Here is a 15541-nt window from a genome sequence, read left to right on the forward strand (position 1 = left end):
TAGGCAGATAATTTCTGACAGGCACTATGACCGCCTAGACAATGTGAATTATTGAAAGTAGAGAATAGCTGGGGAGTTTTGTAATAGCCCAAGTGAAAGATTTTAAGGTTCTGCATTAGGATTATTATTCAGAGAGATTGAAGAGAAAGAGTTGATGTGTTAGAGATAATGGGTGGGTATTCTGTTAAGTGGGGGATGATGGAGCCATAATGGATTATTCAACGTATTATATTTTAGGCTGCATGTAAAGTGTACTTTGTCTTCCTGGCCTGTGTAGATTATGAAGACTCCAACACAATTTGGTATTTCCTATACTGTTACCATACACAGTGCTGCCATAGTGACATATAGGATTCACGTAATAATTGTGTCCCGTTCCCTGCTTATTCTTTTGCCTTATCATGAGCTAAACTCAGCTAAGGGTTCTGTGCTCCTCACTGCTTGAGCTCCTCACTGCTTGTGCTCATTGGCAAAAAATAGAGAAGCTATTTAGTGTAAATATTTACTTTGGAGTCCCAACAAATATTTTGAAAAGGATTTAGGAACCCAGGCAATAAAGGTAAATTTTGTCTGGTGGATAATGAATCAAGATTTTGTTGTTACTGGTTAGGTGAATCACAACATTATGTTTACAAAGCTACTTGCAGGTGAAATAGACTTATCGTGAGTTTTACTCTGCCCCAAATAGGGTACAAACGTTTGTTTTGATTGTGGTTTTTTAAATTTATTTCTTATTTATTTAGCATACTGTAGGACCATAGAATTTTTTTTTCTATAATAGTCGTTCAAAAAGATTTTGTGTATGTGTGCACGTGCCTACATAGACATGTGGTAACTTAAGAATACCATTCAGTAGTTCTACACTTTTAATGTTTTTCTTTGCTGAGCGTTCTTTTTCAGCACAGGATAGTAATTTTTCACTGACAATATGGATTTCACTCCACCAATTAAGATTAATATATTGCACGTAGTCCCACAGATTAAATGTCTGAGTGCATCTGATAATTGTGTATCCATTTTAACATTTACAAGTTGGTCGTCCACTTTTACTGTAGATGCTTACACTAACTTTGCAAGGACACCAACCTTAGACTCAACAATTTTCTACTTGTGAATTTTGGCAGTGATTACAAGCCTAGTGGTGGTCCTACCTGGGAGAAAAGTGTCAGTGATGGGGAGGATGGTAAAGTTCAAGGATCCTGAACCAATGTATATATGTGTGTGTGTGTATGTGTGGTGGTGGTGGAAGGTAGAAGAGAAGGAATCTGATCTTTGAATGACTGGAGAAAAAAACCATATGAACCTTTTACCTTCAATGCTGTCAGTAATGGAGAACAACTCAGAATACCACATGATGTAAGATATGGCAGCAGAGCTCAGGTTGAACGTCACAGTCGGGATTTAATGTATGTTATATATTGAAAAGGAATATATCCTCTCCCCCTTACCTGGAATACCACAGGAATGTTGTATCACCATGCCAAGAAAACAGCAATCAGTTGACATGAATTAGTCAAATGAATCATAAGAGCTGGTTCTATAAATGGGATGAGATTTAGAGATATAGCAAGCATTTGATTAAAGGCACGACCTGGGTATTATTTATGTGTTTCTTATGGTCATCAGATCTTCCTTCAGTGTCCCACACCAGTCATCAGTAGTGTGTAGATGCTTACCACTAGATGCTGGCCCATAAAGGCACAGATGAAGCTGAGGAGGGGTAAGAGAGTGGCTGTGAGAAGTGTGAATAAGAGGGATGCTTGAGGTATTAGCAGCTTAAGACAACTTGTTTTCATCCATCATCTGCATTTGTCTCGGGACTCACGTTTTTTGCTATGTGTTGTTGAGGGTGGTTATATAATGCCAAGAAAGGACCCTTGTGGTAAGTCATAAAATGCATCGATGGAAACCACCCAGAGTACTGAACTTCCTGAAGCTTTGGGGAGCCATCAGGTGGGGGTGGGTTTCATGCATCCTTCTTTCCCTGGGCTCTCCTTTGCAGCAGCTTTTAATGTGCCCCTTCACAGGACAGCAGCTCCCCTCCCAGAGACAGAATCCCATTGGAGGGAGTGGAGAATGGCCTTTCCGTAGTCTGCCAGCTTTCATAATCCTGTCACAGCTGCAGAGAACAGGCTGTGTGACCTCAGGCAAAGTATTTAGCCGTTGTCTACAACAGTTTCCTCATCTGTTGATAAGGATAGTAAAGTCATTCAATGTGAGCATGGAATAAGTTACTGTGTAGAGAACGTTAAGAATAATTCCTGGCACATAGGAAGCACTCAATAATTCATACCATAATTATTCTCAGTTTTCTTCCTTCTTAAATTACAGGGAGATATAGATGTAATAGTAACCCTGAGAATAACTTAAGAAAATTAAGTAATTCACCATATTTCAGAAACACAACTTCTCCACATGCTGGATAAACATGTGGCACAGTGATCCGCTAGATAATTCCAGACCGAACAAATCCAAATGATAACTTGTGCCAGAAATTCACTTTTTGTATTATTTAGTCCTGACTAAAAACTACAGAAACTAAGGGACAAGTCAGGTATTTATTCTGAAGCAGAGTATAAACACAGCTGTTAACAATGCGGTGGAAGAATCATAGAAATCCATGGTGCAAAAAGTGATATCCTCAACAGCTACCGTGAAAGGATGAAAAGGCACCAAGCACACGCTTTCCTAAGTAGCTTCCCATATTTTATATTTTTAGCACCTTGTCTTTTAAAGAATGCAAACGTAGTTCTGTAGGGCAGTGAAAAGCCTTGTTATTTGGTAAGTTGGGTTTTTACATTTGTATTAATGGAAATCCAGAAGGACGGCAGTTACGGGGGATGAAAGATTGTTGGAATGACAGATTGACTACTGTATTTCTCAGGTTATGAAGTTCAGGAAAATGTGTAATTATTTTCGAGCTTCCTCAGATTTCTCTGTTCAACATAATGTCCTGACACACAGAAGGGACAGTTCCAGATATGAAATGCAAATCAGGAGGTGCTGCCCCTGCCACCCAGGCCAGGGTTAATCATGCAAATCTAATGCAGTTCTTGGTATTTCAAGAAAGGTTTCAGTTGAAGTCTCAGGCACATGCTGATTTAAATTCCTACTTCACAGAGCAGGGTAATTTTTTTCAGCTTCAAATTTTAAATATAAAAGAGGATTTGGGGACTGATTTATTGACTGGACATCCATCCATTTTGTTGGTCGTGGAAAGGAGTGGAAGTAGGAGTGGGAAGGAAAGGCACCCTTAAAGAAAGTGAGGATTTCTAAGCATGTTAAGTAATAGATTAGATCTAAATTTACAAATGTTCTGTAGCCAATCCCTTTGTTTGGAATAAGAGCAAATCAACCAATTATACATGTTTACTGAATATCTGCTCTGTTCAAAGAAGATGGCTAAAACTGGCAAGAACAGATCCAATAAAAAATAACACTACAACAAGTTCCTAACTTTGGAAATGATATAAAATCCCTTTGGAAATGAGACTGTTTACAGGAAGAAATGAAATTGTCTTGCTCACAAGTGCAAGCTGACACGTTCTAATAGCTTTTCTGCTGTGCATAATAAGCGTCAGCTTATCTTTCCAAGAACAATAAAATGTCATGTACTGCTGCCTGACATAAGAATTATTTTTACATATCTCCATATCGCTGACTCTCTTGTAAGTTAATCTCATCTCACATGAATTTTTCACCAGCTTCACTCTGATGTTGATAAAGGAGATGGTTCCATCAAATACATCTTGTCAGGCGAAGGGGCAAGTTCCATTTTCATTATTGATGAGAACACTGGGGATATTCATGCTACCAAGAGGCTGGATCGCGAGGAGCAGGCCTACTACACGCTGCGAGCCCAAGCGCTGGACAGGCTCACCAACAAGCCCGTGGAGCCCGAGTCCGAGTTCGTCATCAAGATTCAGGATATCAATGACAATGAACCCAAATTCTTGGATGGGCCATATACTGCTGGAGTTCCTGAAATGTCTCCTGTGGGTAAGTCAAGAGCATTACTTTTGCATTGAGTGATTTGAGGAAATTTGTCCAAAACTAAATCATCATAAGTTCTGAAGAAAACCACATTAGTATTTGTATAGTAATTGCCAGTTAGGATGAGGGGGAAATTTGGGACATGTTAGTAACCAGTACCCAAATCTAATTCTTCAACTTATTATTTTATTTATATGGAAAATTAGGAAATTTTTCCTTTTACACAGAGATCAAAATGTCTTCAATAAATTACTTAGGTCTTACATTCCCTTTTCAATTTAATATTTAAAATTTTTTTAAAGTGATTAAAATTATGCCTAAGAAGTTAAAAAGGAAAATCTTTCCAGACACAGCCCTATGATGATCTTTTACTTTTCTTTCTCCTGATATTAGGATAATGATTCACTATTCGAAACATCTCCCTGTGGCCAAGATATCAGGCAGGCTGTCAGTGATTAGCCAGGCTAACATTGGATCAGCCGGACTATTTGCTTGTAGAGTGTTGGAACCCACAAACGTCCATCCGCATGCCACCACTAATCCTTTTGTAATTTCTCCAGAAACTTAGATGCATGAAAATTTTTTACTGAATTGATAATAATGGTAAAGTGATACACAGTTTGAGATATATAATAGAATAATGAAGGCTGTTTTACTTAAAGGCCTTTTGACATTGCCCCATTACTGGAAAAATAGAAGGTAAAGTACTTCTAGTATATACTTTATTTAAATCAAATACTATTAAACTCTGTTTTAAAGTCCATTTAGTCAGGTATTTTGGAATAGTTTTCTGCCAGTATGTAATTAAAGTATGGATGATCTTACAAAATAATAAAAAATGATAAGGCTGGAAGAGATACTAGTTGACTTCTATGTTAATTTCCTGTTGTTTTTAGTATTGAAGGAGGAAGTTAATTTAAGATAATAATTGAATTTGCCTTTTACCACATGAAAATTGTACCCAGTGTGATTTGCTTTACTTTAAATGTCATTTCATCCATTCCATCATTCCGTCAGCACATCTTCTGTGTGGAGGAGTCAAACTGCAAAGATGTGTTATGTATGTCACAATGTAGTGACCCTAAATTTCTGTTCCTATCAGATGAGAGAGGGAAAATTATTTGGAGCACCATGGCTCTAGCTGCTAAAGAAATACAAACTGAAGATGAGCCAAAGAAATTGATGCTTGTGCTCAGGAAAAATTCTGAAACGCAGTGGCCGTATCTCACTCTAGTTAGCTTATATATAAGCATTTCTTTGACCAGACAGGCTTATTCACACTTTCTCAATACCGCCCACATCTTCAGAGTGCTTCCTGCCGTTGTTGCTTAACAACAGTAACAAAAACAACAACAATGATGACAGCAGCAACAAGATTTTGGAGGTTTTAGAGAGAAGAGAAGGCACATCGTCCTCCTCAAAGTAGTAATGTTTAGAAAAACAGGACATTTTGAGGTGTATTTGAGCAGTTCAGGTTGAGTCTGTAGTTCTCATGGGCTTGCTGGGCGCTCTTCATTGGCTTGCTAAGGTTTTCCTTTCCTATATTGAATGTTGCGATGCAATTTGGATTAATGCGAGCTTTTTGATTTAGACGCTAAGTAATGCACTGTAGTTTTGGTTTCAGTGGTACCACTCTGATATCAAACAGCATGATTATTATGCACACAAGTAAGTTATTTTAGCTATTTGATTGTTTCCAACAGGCTCAGAGCTTTTTAGAAAATGATTTTCATATGTCTTTAGCATTTACTTGACACTGATTTAGATCACTGGGTTAATATCAAAATTCAAACTAAGAACAATGAGTGTCTATATAAAATATGTTATATGGATTTTTAGTGAGTCAGAGTTTATCAAAGTGTTTAATTCTAACCAAATATTATAATAGCCATTAAATAGTATAGTATAACAATGTAAGATTTCAGTGTTTAATATTCAGGACTATTTCTTTTTCATTGCATTCTAACTAATTATGAGATTTAAAACACACTCATAAGCCCTTATGGTAACTTATTTATTACCAGAATAGATAAGCATGGAAAATTTAAAGTTATTTGAGAATATGCATGTTTGTGTAGTAAATTACTTAAGGAACACTTCAGAAAAAATTATATAAAACTAAAATTACTGAGGTATACTTTTCATTATTTTGTTTGTTTAAGGTTGTTTTCTTTTCAAATGAAGTAGGAAATCAGTACTAAAGCATATCACGAAAATAAATATTGCTGTAAAGATGGTGTGTTATAGAGAAAACAGGGAACATGACTATAATTGTTCTAGCATTTTAAAATAATCAAGATTTAATTCTTAAGATTTTTAAATATACATTATTTACCATTTGGTCCTACTGGGCATCCACATGGCACAATCACCCAAGTCTGTCAAATGAAAAAGTAACTTCTGAATTTAAAAAATGGTACTATATATGTAACTTTAGAATTTCCACCCCGTTTTAAAGAAAATAAAATTGATAAGGGAAATTATAGTGTGGAAGAGAGAATGGATTTGTAACAAAGTGGACATTAATGACAAGGTATTTAGAAAGAGAGTCTCTGTAGGAATATATCTAAAAGAGATGTTAGGTTAAAAATGCCATATTTTCAAGAAATTATTAGAAATGAACTTGAACCTTAAAAGAATATATGGAGAAAGGGACTTATGTCATCCCTATCAGATAGGACATATATGATAAAATAGCGTGTGCTTAACCATATAAACCAAGCAAACGTATCTAATATTTTTAAGATTACATTCCAAGTGGAAATAAAAAGAACAGATCACAATACGTCGCTTATCCCATATAGAATAAGTGAATACATAGTAAAGTGGAGAAGCAACGTGACATTCTATCCTATGACATGTAGAAAAACAACTAATAATGCAATTTTTGATGTTGTCATGCTTTTCCTTCTTTAAGGGGAAAGTTTGGTTTAAATTCTCACTTCATGCTTTTGTTTTCCAATCAATGAATAGAAATGAAAAATAAAAGTATTACTGAAGAGATAGGATAGCCACCTAATATCCAGTTAAATGTATCAATTGAATATTCCTTATTCAGTTAGTGAAGTTTCTATTTCTGTCTGGGTCTGCTTAGTTACAACAGCGAGATTCCCTCGATGACTTGAGTGTCAAGATGCGATTCTTTGTCATGCTGCCTTCTGGACAGTGATTGAGACATACAGAGATTGCTCCTGATAAAAACTTGTTCCTGGACCCTGATGGATGAGATGCCTAACATTTGAGTCCCATCCAATTCTGAGTATATTCCTGTCTCACATACATCATCAATCTTATTTTTTACTAACGCATTTTTATATCACTTAAATATTTCTGAAAGCTTAATTAGCATTTGTCTTCTTTTTGAGTTAGTCTTATACAAAAAATATATCCATTTTTCATGTGCCTTGAAACAAGGAAAATGAAGAATTTAAAACATCGAATGTAGAATCTTCAGCATTATGTGAGTTTTTAGGTTTTGTGCCCTTTGAAGTTTTTAATTCATTGGTTTTGGGATTGGCGTGTAGGGACGTCGGTGGTACAAGTGACAGCAACAGATGCTGATGATCCTACGTATGGCAACAGCGCCCGAGTGGTCTACAGTATTCTACAAGGACAGCCATACTTCTCAGTGGAACCAAAAACAGGTAAAAACTGAAGTGCAGCACTCCTTGTAAAGTCATCATTTATGTTTTGACACAGAATTAATATTAGCTGTTTTTATTCAATATAATTGGCACTGATAACAGACACTATATTGTGCTTTGATCAAGATGTGTACTATGGTAATCAATAACATTATTTATAGAGGCATTAGCACCTTTTAAGAATATTTTATTATGTTTATCAGTATTCCCACGAAAATTAAACAAAATATTATAAATTAAAAAGTCTTTCATTGGGGCCAGGCTGGTGGCATGGCAGTTAAGTTCCAGTGCTCCAGTTTGGTGGCCTGGGGTTCACCGGTTTGGATCCCTGGTGTGGACCTATGCACTGCTTATCAAGCCATGCTGTGGCAGATGTCCCACATATAAAGTAGAGGAAGGTGGGCACCGATGTTAGCTCAGGGCCAATCTTCCTCAGCACAAAGAGGAAGATTGGCGGTGGATGTTAGCTCAGTGCTTACCTTCTTCAAAAAAAAAGAAAAAATTTCAGCTGCTATCTCCTAACTATATAAGAAAATAGTGATGATTCACTTTTAAGTTGTGCTTTTGTTTTGTTTTCTTTAATTAATTCACATAGGTTTTATACGCGGTAAAATTTAAATCTCAAGGAGATACCTCTCTGCCATGCAGTAGAATAGGGGTTCAGCTTATCCTTCCAGAGGCTGGTTTTCTCAGGAAATTATTTTAAACATGCATAACAATTAGGATGGTGATCTGCTAAGTCAAAAACTAAATTAAATGACTTTTTTTTTTTAATTTAGAGAAAAAAATTTTTATGAGTTGCCAAACTGCCTGGATAGAGTATTCGGTTGGTTGGCTAGATGTTCTGCTTTGATTTTAGGCTGAAATAGTTTACATCAAGTAAGACTATAATTTGGAGCACTGTTATCTTGGTTATAGAATAATATTTTATCTATTCTGCTTTTCTGCGTCTGTGTGTAGGGTAGGTGGGTGGCTGTGAAGATGGCTGAGTGTGTGCCCTTGATGTTTTTCATCACTCAGAAAATCTAAAATTTCTCTACATTTTAATAATTTTGCCTTTATCACAGAGAAGAATTCTTCTTCTACTAGCCGAGTTTATGATTATGAATATTTGATAGCACCTGTGATCCTAAATGAATATTTTAATGCCACTTATCCTCTTTCCCATATTTTAGAAATTGACGATAATAGTTCATTCTTAAATCATTGTGAGGGATAAATATTTTAAATGTCTTTTGAGAATGACAGTTGTATTGTGCATCAATAGGAAGGTAAATTCAATCCCAGCTCATCATTCCTTAGAATTTTCATAGAGACCACATTGCGTATTTTATACCAATGTAGTGGTACAGTTTGGAAGCCACCTGGAAAGTCTAATAATAAAGTAGAACTAGTTCTGATTAAGCAAGTATTGAAGGAGAAGTAAGTGAAAGTATTTGATTATGATATGAATCCTGTGAATGTAGAAGGTGCGCTCGTGGTTGATTTAATGATAGATCTGAGAAACCTACATTCAAACACCCACCCGTTCCCTTATATATCTGCTCTCTCCAGCCTAGAAAGACATTGACAAGTTTCTGACAATTTCCTCACAAATTACACACTCCTGCATTATATAATCTGTCCCAAAATAGCATGTGCTAATCCCAAGGGTTAAATATTTTGCTGCTATTAATGCCTGGCTTGTGATTTTAGCTGTGTTGTAAGATAATAGGTTTTCCATAAGCCCTGAGGCCTCACCGATTGATCAGCTGGACAATAGTCTCTGTCATGCAATCGCATTATTAGTACTTCAGATTTAATTATAATTTCAGAATCTCAAGGATTGTGTATTACAGGAGATGAAGAAAGTTTAGTTTAATTTTGTTTTGTTCAAACTAATCATTGGATCTTCTGTTTCTATAGTCATTTGTGCAGAGATGTTCCGGCAGTTTTTGTCCTCTCTACTAATTCATAACATGGAGAATGCATTTTCCAAAAAAAAAAAAAAAACCCACTGTATTTTTCTGAGAAAAATGTAAAATTTTCAGTCTTTGCGTGTATGAAGAGCTATAAATCAAGTGTGAGTTAGTCTCCCTCATTTTGTGTCAGTCGGATTCTTATTTATGTGAGAAATAACATTATTTTCCACATCTCCAAATCTGAGTTTTTGAGAAGAAAGTAAAACTTTTGAAAGGAAAAATGCTGAAAGTGTGTTAAATCAAGATTATGTAAAAATAGGCCCAGGAAATCACTGTTAGGCACATCTCTATAAGTTTGTTTAACTTCTATTTTGTTTTTCATAAAAAAAGAATATAATTAATAACCATCACTATTTGTTAATCACATACCATTAACCTAGCTTGGCTAAACCCTCTGAGCACATTTCCGTCTGTAGCACGACTTACAGGCCAAATGACAGAGGGTAACTATTTTCTACCATATTTTCTCCTCTCACAAAACAAGGAATGTGAGTAGCTGCAAAAACTAATGTTGTCAGTTTATTTCAACAAGCAAATAGAACGGCACTAGAAACAAGATAATACAGCATCAAAAGGACTGTGAAGATTCCCATCACCTGTCTTCACAATGTCCCCAAATTTACAGAGAGACTGAAGATTATTCTAATGTGTTCATCTATTCTGTAACCTACAAACAAATAGATCCCATTGTAGTGTATTTCATATATGGCAGGACTGGCTACATAATTTGCAGTTCAAAATGAAAATGCAGGCTTCTTGTTTTAAAATTAGTAAGATTTCAAGATGTCATCAGCAGAGCAAGGAACCAAGCATGGGGCTAGAATGACTGACAGGTGAGAAGGCCATGAAGCTGGCCCTGGAACATGGCTCGAGTGTTAAATATCACTTGTCATTTAGGAGTTCCCTCTTAAACATGGAGGAGTGACTACATGGTACCTGTGTTACACATTGCATGCAGGTTTGTTACATCATAATTTTATGTAAGTAATAGAGTCATAACAAGGCCCTCCTCCCAAATATGCCCTTCACACATTCTATTCTGTGGCATGGCTCACGGTATGGAGGACCCTCACTCCTGTTAGGACTTGCTGAGGATGTTCCCTCACAGGTTACAAAATTCCCTTCTTCAGGGACTCTTCATTTGATACAAGCTCTGGAATCATTTGATGTTCCAGAAGCTTCCATCTTTACTACTGTTGGCTGCTGTGCATCTTTCTTTCTTTCTTTTTTTATTTTTTGGTGAGGAAGATTCACTCTGAGCTAACATCTGTTGCCAATCTTCCTCTTTTTTTTTTTTTTCACTTGCATAAGATTAGCTTTGAGCTAACATCTGTGCCAGTCTTCCTCTATTTTGTATGTGGGTTACCGCCACAGCATGGCTTGACGAGTGGTATAGGTCCGTGCCTGGGATCCAAACCCACGAACCCAAGCCACTGAAGCAGAGTGTGCCAGACTTAACCACTAGGCAATGGGGCCGGCCCCTCTTCTCCATCTTTTAATGGTTCTATTATATACTTCACTTACAGGTAGATAAATCAAATAATACAAGGCTTAGACAGAAAATTTAGGAAGAAATACAAACTTATTAGGAAGAGATTCATCTTGTACAGCCAGTGTATATCAAACTCACACAGCATGAATACGCTAGCCCTGTGTTACCTGCATCATGCCTAGACTCCTGAGACTGTTCAAAGCTTGAGTGTGCAGCATGTGTAGGTTCCAGTGATTGTTTGGTTCCATAAGCTGGAGTAGATTTCAGAAATGGCTCTTATCTGTTACATGTAGTACACATATGAAGCCTTAAGAAGATTCCATGGTAACAGAATATGCTTTTTTTAAAAAATAAAAATTACCAGTGGCTGATAGGACGTTAGAGAATCATCTGAAAATTTATTCCCTGACTGAAAACCAGACAGTTGTGGAACAATGACAGTGATAAATTTATGTTTCAGATGCACAATACTTTTCATGAACATAGATTATAAATAAATGAAAAGTTCTGGTTTACTGGGTCAGATGATACATCTATAGAAAAATTATTATTCAGAAAGCCTAAAATCTTAGCCAGTTTTGCTTTTCTGAAGATATAAAGAGCTACTGGATATATTCTTCTCATCATAAGTGGCTTAAAATTATTAATTATTGAAATTAAATATTTTTATCTTCCATGAAAATCTCACAAAACTGTAGGGATCTGACTAGACAAGACTGACCTTTACCACTTCAGTGACATAATGTTAATCTGCTGTGCGTGTCTATATAATATATAGCAAGATGCAAATCAGATCCAATGCATGAGAATCATTTTCCAAATGTGGACAGCTTATACTTAAAAGGAAAAAGCTAGCAAATGTCATAGAACTAGAAATCTATTACTTTTTGAATATCCTTATTTAAATTCAATTCCCTCCCAATTCTTCCATTCTTGTCAAAAATATGTTTAATATTTGAGGTATTTGGAAATTACCTTTGCCACCTGCATTACTTTGCAAACTTTGTGATGATTTTTGCCTTGGAAAAGTATTATTTATAGGATCACTTGTAAAGAGACAATTAGAGGTGTGAAAAATAAGTGAGTAACTTTGACTACCAGACTTCTCTCCTAATAGTTCTGTATTTCCTTTCAAAAATAATGCCACTAGCAAAACCAGGAAATGATGAGGTTGCGGTGTTTTCTTTGCTGATTTGTTGAGATATTATGGACCTCTCTCCATCATAATAAATGTGCAAGAATAAAACCTCACTTACACATACTGATATTGGAAGGAGAAAATGACTCTAAATTAAAAATTAAAACTGAATTGAGTAGGAAATTTTTCTAAAAACTCATTAATATTTTGTCATTTAGATATGAAACATGCTTATTGGTCAAATATTCAAGATAGTCAATGCTCAATGTTTTTAAAAAAAAGCATTACAAATAAATACAGAATTATTAAAATAAAAAAAAAGAAAGAAAAAGAGAAAGGTGGAGCTATGTAAGTCCGAGCACTCTTAGAAAAAGATTATTTATGCTTGGTAACAGTGATTGTTACTGAGGTCAGTGCTCATTGCATTATATTTTAGAGTTAACAGAAGTATTGAAAAACAAACATGAAATATTCCTAGAAGAATTGTGGATCTAAGAAGAATATGTATCAGACAATTATCAACTGAACCAAATGGGTGTATGACTGTGTTTCTCTTGATTTTAACTGTGATATTTCAAATATTAACTATAAGCAGGGTGTAGATAGCCAAAAAAATTCAGTGAAGGAATTATTTAACATGCCCCTCTATTGCTGTGATTGTAGCAACGTCCAACACAGTTAATGTATTAGAGTAAGTGATTATTAACAACAACAACAACAAAACCCCACAAAAAACTGGCCTACTCAAAGAAGTATAAGTGCTTAAAGCATTGATGTATTGGTGGTGGTATGCGTGTGTGTGTATTTGTATTTGATAGTTAGTGCTCAGACCTAAACAAAAATATGGTTACTTAAGATAGTATGAGTGTTATTTAATTTGGAACCTTGGGAACCAATAATACATTATTTAAATTATTCTCCAACTATTGAAAAGCTTTTCTCATCTCTTCCCCACCCATACACTAGTTAACAGACTGTAGAATATTGTAAAGTATAGAGCTGGCCTAGTACCATATAACCTAAGCTTATAACTTATAGTTAGGACTGAAATATAACACACACAGACAATTGTTACATGTGTCTATTGAAGAATCAGCCTTTAAACAATTTAAATTGGCAGGTTTAAACAAAATTATAAGTTTGGAGGATATGGAAACATTTTCCTGTTGAACATGAGGAAAAAGGAATGTTTATCCCAATTTGTGTCCAATTATTTTCTTCTCAAAGAACCATCCTGTTATCCAACACCCCAGTTTTGCCTCTGAGAAGTCCATGATAGCAGAGGACCTCTTCCTCAGGTCCGAGTCCATGAGGATTTAAATTCTGACTTCCCCCTAAAAGTTAGAATCTGATTAATAAAATAGATTAGACATTTTTCAAACTAAGTCAATAAGCAAAGGGTCCTGGGTGGATCAGTAAGACATTGTCTGTGTGGAAAAGATAAAAGTGCAAGAAAGATTAAGAAGGATTCTAGACTCCTTATATGTAATTAGTAAAGATGGCCTCATATTGCTAGTTTCAAGGTCTATATAGATCAATATTAAATAAATACATTTTCATTTGATATTATCTATATGTACATATACTAAGTATACTAAGTATATGTGTCGTTTTATACATTTACATATAAGATAAACTAAATCCCATCTTGTAATTAGATATTATTGCCTAATATACTTACATAATAATTAAATTAAATTTTTATTAATATAAAACAACTAATTCACTACAATAATGATTATTGAGTAGTTTCCCCATCAAGCAACATGAAATTCTGAAATCCATTTCTCATACATCTGAAGTCTTAAAGGCCATCAGTATTAAATGCAATTGATCAGAAACAAACAACAAAACACAGCATATTTTTAGTGTTGTTGATTTCCATTAACACAATCATTCTCATCTTTAGTCCTTTTTCTCAGACTTTTAGATCCAGTGACATAGCCACGGTTTGAAATGGTGTTTTGCTTATTAAACATAAATCATTCTCACTCTTTTCTTCGTAGAGTATTTCTGTTATTTTGCTAGAAAAGAGGTAGTAGGGACCATTAGTAGGGACCATAGTTGAAAGGTTTATGGTGATTTCATGTCACCCGGAATTAAGTTGTTGAAGAGGGAGAAAGAGAAGATAAAGACGGGTTCATTGTCATATATTTGTACAGGTGACTGCCTATTATTCTAGATAAGAAGTACGTTTTATTTAAAGTTGGTATTTCATGAACAATATTTCCATGAAACCTAAAGATAATCTTCTCTATCCAATATGGAGAAACTTTGTTCTTTCACATTATAGCATGTTCTGTGTTTCATAATAGTGTATAACTGTTGTATTTCCTTGGCCTTTAATGTGCATTAAAATTATTAAAAATAAATAAAACAACAAAAGGCAGCAACTCAAGAGCGACTTGTGCCAATGTCAGTGTTCTTCATTAGTATAAATGCAGTGATTCATGATGCGTTTTACTGGGATTTGAAATTTTGCAGGAGTCATCAAGACCGCCCTCCCAAACATGGATAGAGAGGCTAAAGACCAGTATTTGCTTGTTATTCAGGCAAAGGATATGGTTGGTCAAAACGGAGGACTCTCAGGAACCACGTCAGTTACCGTGACCCTAACTGATGTCAACGATAACCCTCCTCGCTTTCCTCGAAGTAAGCTATTCTGTTCAGTGTTGCAAGGGCACTAACTTTTCTTGCCAATCTATAAAAATTTCCCTAAAAAGGAATTTTTCCAAATACTTCTCAAATGAATCTTACTACATTCTCCTACAATTTTGTTTTCTCAGTGGCATGATTTTAATTCAGAAATATGGAATAATAAGGGTATTGAAAACAAATAGAAGCAATCTTATCTTTTTATTCTATCTTAAATATAATATGTTTTTTCCTTCATTCACATTTTGTTTACTAGACAATTATTGTTTTTTATGTAGTAATCTTTTTATTCTGACTTATTTTTTATACATTTTGTTAGCTATGTGGTTGTTGCCACTTAGTAATTGCTTTATTTGTAAAGTAAAATATTGCTTTATTTTTTAAAAATTTTTTAAATAATATTTTTAAAATATTTTTTACTTTTAAAGTAAAAATAGAAGAGTACAGAACTTCTTTATTTTTCATCCCACACTTTTTTTAACCAGTTCCGACACGGTGGACATGCCTTTGGCTGGTCTTCCACATCTTTCTTGTGCAAACACTCAGGTGTTTCGGAAGAAATCAATGCAAAGAACCAGAAAACCACATGCCCTCAATTTAGTCTCTTTGACCAAAGCGGCTTTTGTCTTAACAAAGAAAAAGGGAAAAAAAGATTTCT

General features: G+C 35.1%; 1 protein-coding gene across 3 annotated transcripts in view; it reads left to right on the plus strand.

The window, feature by feature from the left end:
* CDH7 (cadherin 7) overlaps positions 1 to 15541 on the plus strand; it is a 126100-nt gene that overhangs the window by 53980 nt on the left and 56579 nt on the right. For all 3 annotated transcript variants that reach the window (XM_001492627.7, XM_023647958.2, XM_023647959.2), the window contains exons 3-5: positions 3705 to 3999; positions 7518 to 7637; positions 14713 to 14880. In XM_001492627.7, the coding sequence (XP_001492677.1) occupies positions 3705 to 3999; positions 7518 to 7637; positions 14713 to 14880 (583 nt within the window). The remainder of the gene's footprint in view (positions 1 to 3704; positions 4000 to 7517; positions 7638 to 14712; positions 14881 to 15541) is intronic.

Source organism: Equus caballus, chromosome 8 (genome assembly GCF_041296265.1).
Source record: "Equus caballus isolate H_3958 breed thoroughbred chromosome 8, TB-T2T, whole genome shotgun sequence".
NCBI lineage: Eukaryota > Metazoa > Chordata > Mammalia > Perissodactyla > Equidae > Equus > Equus caballus.